The sequence below is a fragment of the Seriola aureovittata genome, chromosome 17 (genome assembly GCF_021018895.1).
Source record: "Seriola aureovittata isolate HTS-2021-v1 ecotype China chromosome 17, ASM2101889v1, whole genome shotgun sequence".
Lineage (NCBI taxonomy): Eukaryota > Metazoa > Chordata > Actinopteri > Carangiformes > Carangidae > Seriola > Seriola aureovittata.
In genome coordinates, this window is record NC_079380.1 from 23,155,714 (window position 1) to 23,166,489 (window position 10,776).

The following is a 10,776-nucleotide window of genomic DNA, read 5'->3' on the forward strand; positions in this document are numbered from 1 at the left end:
TTGGCCGATTATAAAGTCAAACAGGGCGTGTCCCGGCCGGCACGCACAGCTGCTGAGCCAGTGACTGACCTGTGAACTTTTATTAACTATAACTACAAATGTTCATTAAACAAAACCCTGTTTTTTTGTTCACACTCCTGAAACACCAAGTGAATGTATTTACATCCTGTGAGTTTTCATTGTCGGGATCCAGCGTTCCCGCACTGGAGTCAAATTTAGTTTACATGCACAGGTGAGTCACAGGCTTATAATACAGTGTTTAAAACCAAATGATGCTGCAGCTATAAACTCCATTTCTACCCGTCTTCTAGCAATAAATACATGGATGAGCAATAACTCCTCCCTGACTCACTGGATTAAATCTGATGTTAGAAAACTTATTATTTTGGATTCAGATCTGAGCTTAAAGTCCCACATCAATAACACCGTAGAAACAACTAAAGTACGGCCGTTTATAAACCAAAAACATGCTGAAAGTTTGATTCATGCCTCCATTTCAAGCCGACTTGAAAACACAGAGACACTTCAGCTCATTCAAAACTCTGCAGCTCGGCTGTGAACCAGAACCAAGAGGAGAGAGCACATCAGGTCCAGCTTTAGCTTCCTGTTACATATTGATTCCTTATATATAAAAAAAAAAGGCCTTAATGGGCAAAGACCAAGCGACACTGCGAACTACACTGAGGTCATCTGCTGCTGCTTTAGTGACGGTTCTCCGAGGAAAATTAGTGATGCAACTTTTATCAGTTACGGCCCAAAGCTGCGGAACACATGACCTTTAGATATCTGATATAGATACCTATAGATCAGATATAGATATAGATCAGAGAGGGCAGCTCACTGAGTGCTTTTAAAAGAAAACTTATTTCTTCACTTTAGCTTTTAACTAACTCTGAGAATTTGTTGCACTCCTCAGCACATCTTTTAAATGTCTTATTTAATGATTTATTCATTATTTTATCTCATTTTACATTAATGTTTTTAATGTTTATTTTATGTGTTTTCATGTGAAGCACTTGGTGATTGGTCATTTCTTTTTGCATTTCTTGTATGAAAGGTGCCGTACAAATAAAGTTTATCATTATTATTATTATTATTATTATTATTAATAATAATAAAGGAGTAGTACATTAGTAGGACTGTGTCTATTTCTTGGTTCTGAGCATTTGCCATAGTTGCAATCAGTGTCAGTGCCGCCCCCTTGAACTGTCACTGAATTGAGGAAATTAAGCTCAAGACAAAAAAACACTAATCACACACAATCTGATTTGCTGTGTTTGGAAAGCACTGAACAAGATCTGTCACACGATCGGGTTTAAAATGAATCCTAAAAAGAATCTGTTCGTCCTTCTCTCTTTACCTTGCCACAACACGCACTGCGAAATGTGCCTCATATCTGACCTTCTACTCCGCAGAGATTCGATAAGGAGACACAAAAGGACACGAGGAAATGAGGAGGGAACAGAGATTCAATCACTTACTGAATGGGCCTCGAAAAGAGCACAGAGACAGAGAGGAGAGAGCAAGGAGGGGACATATTATATATCCTGGAACATGCATGCAGTACACTCTCATGCCCGCCCTGAATGACAGGCACACGGACGGCCAGTAAAGACACTGATGGGGCTGGTTAAAACTTTATAGATTGTTTGCTTGAAACATCGGTAAAATATTTTCTATTCACCTCATCCTCAGTCTAGTGGTCATAAAGTTGTACTTGTGTTTCAATGTTGGCTTACCAGAGCCATAAGAAATATACGTCTATCTTTTAAACTTTTCAATGCTCGTTCCTCCTTTGATCTACTGTGTCTGACGATGGACAAATTAGTCCAAACTTTTCCAAAGAAGTAAAATCACGTGCATTATTGAGCCGACACTTCGCTGAGCCATCTTTAAACGAAGGTTTTTATTAATAAATTATGTCTAACTTTATTAATATAAAATATAGGGTTAGGGTTAGAATATTATATTACTATTATCTATTATAATAATTTCAGATTATAATCTACACATCCCAATTATTTATTTCAGACACGGAGGCAATTGGTATCCAAAAGTGTATTTTTGTTCTAATAAAGATGCTTATTTGCTCTGTTCACGTAACATTATTTTTCTTAGAGCACCAGTTTTGCAGGGGGGCTGCACACCCCACCATTTCCAGGTGTTAATGTAGCTACAGCTTGTTAATAACATTGACAACATCTGCTGTGTGTTCTATGGGATTACATGACTAGCTAGCACATTAGCCAGCATTGTAATCAGAAGCTAGCATGCTAGTTTGGTCTGGACCAAGCTCGGCCCTGTCCCAGAGGTCACGTCTGAAAATAAACTTTATGATTTATAGAAACATGGAGAAAGTTTCAAGCTTTTGTCATAAAACACTCGATAACCTTCCAGTGTTAAGCTCCTCTGCTGCACTATGTGTATGTGTGTGTGTGTGTGTGTGTGTGTGTGTGTGTGTGTGTGTGCACTCACACCTCTCAGTGTGTCTAAAACTATACTCACAAGCTAAGTCAGGAAAGATATGTGGAAAAGTGGGGCAGGAGAGCTACAGAGAGACAGACAGAGACAAAGTGGATACTGGACAGGAAGCTCAAAAAAAGAACAGAGAGGAGAGGAAGATGGATTACAGCGACGCACGACAGGCCAAAGTAAGAGAGTTGCTGCGGACATAGGAAGCAAGACGCATTTAGGACAGAGCCAGGAGCGCCGCTACCAGCAGAGACAGAAATGGAACAGGATCCCACTGGTGTAAGCAATGAGGAACAGAAGAGGGACGAGCCTCCTGGGCATTGGACAGGAGCAGACTGGGAGAAATGTCATGAAAATATGATGTCACATGTGTCTTCAAGCATTTGAATTATGCACCGAGACAGAAAAAGAGGACAGTGGGGTGGGGGGGTGTGTTTGTTTGTTGAGGCGAATGATGATTTACCTTCATGAGCGTGTGATGCCCAGAGCTGGGCCATCTGCAGACTGCTGGGATTGGCCGATCTGTACGCCGGGTCAGAGGTCAGGGGGGAGGGGCCTGGATAACCTGACAGGAAGGGACTGGAGCCTGATGGGAAGGCATCACCTAGGAAAACAAAACAAATAAATAAAAAAAAAAAAAAAAAAAGACTTGTCAGTCACACTCGTATCACAAGAGCCAAACTAACAAATGACAAAGATGGTCGATTTATACTGTACATTCTGTCACTTCCTGTGTGTGGTGTGTGTGTGTGTGTGTGTGTGTGTGTGTGTGTACGATCGATACATGCTGATGTTTCTACGCCGAGGCAGTTGTAATGTTGTAATCACATTATTACCGAGCCACCGTGCACTCTGTGTTTCAACAAGACGGACCGCAGACAGACTGCGCTCTGAAGACACGGACAGTTAACGTAACCGCCGACTAAAACCACAACAGGAGTGGAGACACGTGGCGTCGTCTTCAGGGTGCTGGAGATTCGATGTGGCGTTAAGGGAGTGGTCTGGCAGATTCTCTCTCTCTCTTGGCAAACACAAAGACTTTAAATCCACAGGACAAGTCAAATACAAGATGTGGGTGATCTTGCTTTGACCCTAACGTCTGTCCACGTTCACTCAAAAGTGAAACTGGCGAAGTTGACGACAGGAGCGCAAACACTGAGCGTCAGGCTGCGTCCACACTTACACCTTTTACTTTTAAAGCTCTTCACTTCTGCTACGTTTACGCCTGGCGTCCACACTACTCCTCTTCTGGAAACCCTGAGGACCCGGTTTAAAAACTGCAGGGTTAACTTTAGTCTGGACGGACAGAAACCTTTAGAAATCGCCTCCTGATCAGGTCACATGGGTCACATGGGTCACGACTACCAGACAGTGAATGCAACATGGATATCGACTGAAGGTAAAACCGCCGATTTGGAAAACAATCACATTACTGAATATGAAGAAAAGAGATGAGCCACCAAAGTGATCGTTCATTAATCGTGATATTGATTTAAAGTCATGCGGCTCAACCATAACCACTGACTTTAACTATCTTAATGTATTTCCACCACTTTCTGGATTATTGATCCTCGATCCCACGTGTCTACCACAGGTCACTCAGGATAATAATATTAATACCAGGAACATGAACGATGGGAGCTTCAATCCAATCAACTCTTACATAAAATTTACATTCGCGTCATTCCGTCACACGAGGGCGGCTCGTCACCAACTTTATCACGATGGAAAACGAATTCTACAGCGAGGAGTTATCCATCCAAACCAGCTCATCGTGCCGACGTCAAACACCTCGCCATTAAAACCAGTCCCATCACTTTAACATTCAAAGAGCGGATCCTCATAAAACGTCTCATATCTCAACATGATACCGCTATCGATTGTTTTGTTTTTTTGTTGTTTTTATTGGACTCCACTCCCCAGCATGTGCGCACCGTCGGCCATTAGTAAACTTTGAACCTTTGAACCATTACTGTCTCTTCCAATCACAACCTTCTAAAAGCTGGAAAAAGGTTTCATGTTTAGCTGAGGTTTCCCCTCCCAGCCCATTACTGAACGCACTGCACAGCCATTACCCTGATAAAACTAACCATGTGTGTAGGGGAAAGGGTGCTGTCTGTATGAGGGCGAGGGGGAAGGGACCGAGTGTGTGTGTGTGTGTGTGTGTGTGTGTGTGTGTGTGTCTGTATTAGTCCTGTGGGAATCTGAGAGACTTGCTGTGCTTGCTGAGTTTCCCCTGCATCTAAATCAGTACATTAAAACCGCAGTCCGTCAGCGCCTACACACACACACACACACACACACACACACACACACACACACACAGTGCATTTTAAAATCAATAGCAAATGCGGCTTCCAATTAATCACAAATCAAAAGGCGCGCTGCATCCGGGAGTAATGCAGCGCGCCTTTACTCACCTTGCTTTGAAAAATACTGTGTAGGTGGATCCTTCCACAGCAAGTAGCTATTAGACAGATTTATTCAAGCCCCTCAATGTTTGCGTGTGTGTGTGTGTGTGTGTGTGTGTGTGTGTGTGTTTACTGAGGGTCTCTGTGTATGTAGCTTAAGTGGCTGCACTGGATCGTGTTATGATCACTGACATGTGCAAACAGTTCCATGTGGGTTTGCAGTGAATGCCCTATGAGTCAGAGACCCCCCCCCGACACACACACACACACACACACACACACACACACACACACACACACACACACACACACATGAACAAATACACATATAAGACACGCACATGTGCAAAAACACAGATATAATCACATGCTAAGATGCGCACATACACAAACCAGCATTTGTGAATTCACACATGCACCAATTCCTCGGAATATAGAGGCATGAAAACATCCACGCACACACACACACACACACACACACACACACACACACACACACACACACACACACACACACACACACACACACACACACACACACACACACCCTGTGATTAATCTTCAGTTAGTCTCAGTACGTTAACTCTGCTGGAATAAACACACACACACACACACACCCTGTCCTGTGAGAAGCATTGAAGAGCAGCAGTGACGAGGTTTTTACTTCCAAACAGAAACAACTTTCTGTCAGTCTCATATTACAGCGTCAGAAACATGAGCAGCTGGTGTGTGTGTGTGTGTGTGTGTGTGTGTGTGTGTGTGTGTGTGTGTGTGTGTGTGTGTGTGTGTGTGTGTGTGTTTACAGTGCAGCCAAAATAACTCAGGTTGTTGTTTTCTTAAAGAGGGAAGTCGGTCAATTGTTTGGCTTTTCCCTCTGTGACATGAGAAACCGTGACCTGGTGACTAGATTTCTGAATTGAAAACCAGGGACATTTCCAGTTCAGTGGTCAATATATAATTAAAATATTCAATGTTTTTATCTATGAAGTCCATGGTAACTGCCGTACTATAATAAACTATGGTGAGGGATGACTCCCTACCTTTAAAGCAGTCATAAAGTCCGACTGTCTGTCTATTCCTTGATATCTATGTTCATTAAGTGTGTATCCAACAATTTTAAAGGAATCAAAAAACATTTTTCATCAAAGTATTCTTGTGAATATTGTCACGTGAAGCTCATTACAGACTGTCGAGCAACTTCTTCTTCACTTTTTCCAACATAAACATTTTTCAAGTTTCGACTGGGAAGTTTACCGCCCGGTTATGAACTCCTGACCAAAGAGTGAGCCAGCTAATCTCTTCTCTGCCTAGAGACAAAAGGGAGAGAAATCTGATTGGTTAACTCTATTTTGATTATTTTATCTTCATTTCTGAAGCTGCTATCGCTAACAGCTAACAGCCTGATCTTTGTATGAATGTTCGACGCCAGAGTTAAATATCTGCTGGCAGTCGCTGACTATTCATCTATGTGACTATAAAAAAAAAAGTGATTTGCCAGCCGTGTGAGAAAAAGCATGATTCATTTCCAGCAGCTCATGACTGTTTGTAATTCGATCACGTAAATTAAACTACGATTTACCACGAACAAATACAAAGAAACCCATTTTTACCGCCACCTTTCCTCCCCCCGCTCCAGCGTGTCTGTGTGTGTGTGTGTGTGTGTGTGTGTGAGGTTACGTGCCAACAATGTTGTTCTAACAAATTATTCTCACCTATTATTCATTTTAATAATTGTTACCTGGTGTGTGTGTGTGTGAGGAACAACACGTAGACACACACACACACACACACACAGGGAATACATTCACAACCACCACCTGTCAAGGATGTTGAGGTCCTGGTAGGATGTCGGCAGTTTCCATTACTTCAGGCCAAACACCAGGGTCTGTCTAACACACACACACACACACACACACACACACACACAGACACACACACACACACACAGACTAGAGTATGGATCAATCTCTGCATCACAGCCGCCTACAGGCCTTTTATCCATGTGTGGAGAGTGTAAACACACACACACACACACACACACACACACACACAGCTAACATACAGTCCAGTTACTTTTCATGCCAGTGATCAGGAAAAAAAAACACAATCCCCAATTCCCTTTTCTCCCTTCCTGAACAGTCTGAGGGAGGAAAGAGAGGGAGGGGTAGAGAGAGGGAAAACATTTGTGCTCCTCGTTCCAGAAACAACATCCAAATGGTAGCTGAGAGGGAAATGTTTCTTTAAATGTTTTGAAATTACTCTTTCATTACGTCCCTCTCTCTTTCTCTCTGCCCTTTCCTTCCTTCCTTCCTCTCTCTCACACACACACAACTCCATCCCACTTTCCCACCCTGGAAACACACACACACACACACACACCATTTGGCTCCTACTTCACACGACAGTTAGTTTGCCATATTGGGATAAGCGAGTTGCCAAGAAACACGCTCTCTGACTCCCAACACGTTCTGAGCCTCCATTTTCAGATCCTCGTAAGAAACGTATCTCGATATCAGAGAAGAGGAGGCCTGCTGGAGATCAACTCTGATAGAGACGCCGCCGCAAACCACACACACACAAACACACACACACGGTGAAACACAGTGAAATCAAGCTCAAGAGTCTTGATCGCAAATCGAACTGAGACGGACTGAAACTCAACAGAATCCAAAAACAACAAAACTGGAAGACGAACAAAAGCACAGAAAATACAGAGGGAGAAGAAACCTCTGGTATAAATGTGTGCCACACACACACACACACACACACACACACACTGTGTGAACCCATCTGTTACCCATCAGTGGTACTCAGAGCAGGGTTAGCTGGGGGGGAATCTCTATTGATCTCTGGTTTTTATTCTCTGCAAGAAAAACATTCAAACAGTAAAAACTGTGCCGTGCTCTCGGTCTCTGCCACAGCTAACTGACACTGCTAATCATTAATCCCGACTGCAAAGCAGACAAGAGAGTTCCTCACATAAACACGGAGGTGAAAGGATGTCTGGTAACAGATATCGCGTCCGTCTTTGTGTGCGTGTTAATTCTGGGCCGTGAGCATGTGGTTTTTAAAGTGTGTTAATGATTTCAAAATGTACAAGTCTGGTTTTCCTGTGTTTTCAGCAGCTCAGAGGAAACTGTTTTGTTTGTGAGCTCAAGCTGAACATAAACAGTTTCAAGTTCACTTACTGATGCCTCTGTGACGGGTTCAAGCTACAACAAGTCCACTTTTAGATTGCAAATCACAATGTGTGTGTGTGTGTGTGTGTGTGTGTGTGTGTGTGTGTGTGTGTGTGTGTGTGTGTGTGTGTGTGTTAAAGGGACAGTTCAGGTGTTCTGTCGTGGGGTTGTGTGAGGTCAGTCATATACAGTCGGTTCATTACCTGCAGTAGATTCTGGTCAGCTCGCTCCCAGTGAGAAGATCAGACCAGGAGCACCGTCACACCAGCAGAGTGGCGTGTTGCTGTGGGCGGAGCCACCAGAACAAACCTGTTTTAGACACTTTTTGTTTTTAAAAAGTGTCTAAAACAGGTTTGAGCGAGCTGATCAGAATCTACTGCAGGTAATGCACCGACTGTATATGACTGACCTCACACAGCCCCACAACAAAACACCTGAACTGTCCCTTTAATATCAGACGTTTTCTTTCTTTGTAGTGTTGTTTTGGTAATAAAAAAAAATTGTATTGCAAAGGAAATCCACTGGTAAAAGAAAGACTTACTTTCAAAGTTGTTAAAATCATTTCATGTGCCTCGCTAACGTTCTGGTGAAATGTCAGAAAAGTTACTACAGTACTTTGATATGAGTCCCTATGAGATGTTTGTGACATTATCTCTGGTGAAATGAAACAGGAAGTGGTATACTTGGTTAAAATACATTAAATGGCAAGTAAAAATGCTCGTAGGAGGAAACGTGGGATGAAAGTGTCAAGCCAAATTTATTCATGCAGCAAAAAATCATAAAAAGAAGTTGATGATTCTGTCACCAACAAAGGGAAACTGAAGTCGAACACTACTCTTTGTTGCTGCTTTTATTCAATGATGCCAGTCTCTTACCAGTAAAGACTGAGGTAGAAGAATAAAGTATATAAGTTTATGTTGCTCCTAAAGAGAAGCTGCACACAGCGGCTGTAATGACACCAGAGTTGCACGAACAAAATGTGGTCCTTTATTATTAATTAGAATAAAAATATTAAAATCTGACAACAAAACCAAGTCATCCAAAACACTTTGGCTAAAAAACAATATATTTAGGTGAATTATTTTTGCTGCCATCATCTTGAGTTACTGAAGTTCATACAACAGTGTATGTATATGTTTACTCATGTATTATAGGTGGACTTTAAGCGCTAGAATACAGGTTTTATATGTGTATTATTGACGGTGGCGTGGGACAGTTTTTAGTGCGTGAGTGTGAAGTAGAGAAGAAGTGTGTGAGCGCATGTTAGATGGTGTAACGTCGTGTGAGTACAGACAGAAAATCACCAATGGTCCAGGCTGAGGTGTAACTTTCGGATAAGATGTATTCTCTTTATAAAAATGTCCAAAAATAAAAAGGAAAATGCCCGTCACAGTTTCCCAGAATGCAACAGGGACGTCTGTAAATGTCTTGTTGTGTCTGACCAACAGTCCAAACCTGAAATGTTCAGTGCACAACGATATGTGACAAAGAAAAAACATTAAATCCATACAAACATTTGACATTATTATTTAACAAACGACTGAAACTATAAACAAAAATAGTTGCCGATTCATTCTCTGGCAATTTACTAATCAATTAACTCACTAATCATCAATTAACAAAGCAAGTGGCCTTTGAAACTAAAATAACAATAATAAAAATATTGTTTTTCTAAAGTGTAGCAGCAGACATTTGGCCAGGTGTCAAAGGTGCGTGTCCAGCGTGACAGCTCGTTCGATACCAAGACCTGAAACTGAAGCAGCTAAATGGAATTCAGCCGCTGAGCCGAAACAGTTCAGAGTTCAACCGACCAAACAGCAACGCAACGTCAGTGTTTGATTCCCCGTGCAGCTCTGAAACTTTCCTGCAAAAGTTGCCCTGACAGTTGGATCCACCTAGTGTGCGTGTGTGTGTGTGTGTGTGTGTGTGTGTGTGTCTCGCTGTGCTAATGCTGCTGCACTCAAATCTCCTGTGAAGACAGCAGTTGTTATTTTGACACACACCTCGATACCAGCAAATGGGAACACTCTCGCAACAGGCGTGTGCACACACACACACACACGTATACACATGTACACACACATATTCACACAGTCATGCAGTGTCGCACATACACAGAATGGTATGCACAGTTGCACGGTCACACAGTTGCAATGACACACACACACCCCCCCCCACACACACACAAACTATATCTTACACAAGGGTTTCTTTGGGGGATTGTTGCAGCTAAAATACCTGATTTCACAGAAACTTTTTTTGCAATGAAACTGCACAAGCAAATAAAAATTGTCACTATTGTCATAAAAAATCATAATAATGAATTAAAAATCAAAGGAAACATTTACCAGTGAGAATAATTCCAGGTCAGTGCAGGTGACAAATAAAAAAGACCAAGCGACTCTGCTCTGAATCACAGGTAGAGCTGATCTTTAATAATAATTATAATAATAACATTAATAATAATAACCTCATGAATTTATACTGTAGAGCGTTTGGGTGTGTGTGTGTGTGTGTGTATGTGTGTGTGTGTGTGTGTGTGTGTGTGTGTGGTGTGTGTGTGTGTCTCGCTGTGCTAATGCTGCTGCACTCAAATCTCCTGTGAAGACAGCAGTTGTTATTTTGACACACACCTCGATACCAGCAAATGGGAACACTCTCGCAACAGGCGTGTGCACACACACACACACACGTATACACATGTACACACACAT

General features: G+C 42.2%; 1 protein-coding gene across 3 annotated transcripts in view; it reads right to left on the reverse strand.

The window, feature by feature from the left end:
* tnrc18 (trinucleotide repeat containing 18) overlaps positions 1–10,776 on the reverse strand; it is a 52,315-nt gene that overhangs the window by 33,629 nt on the left and 7,910 nt on the right. For all 3 annotated transcript variants that reach the window (XM_056402108.1, XM_056402106.1, XM_056402107.1), the window contains exon 3: positions 2,936–3,076. In XM_056402108.1, the coding sequence (XP_056258083.1) occupies positions 2,936–3,076 (141 nt within the window). The remainder of the gene's footprint in view (positions 1–2,935; positions 3,077–10,776) is intronic.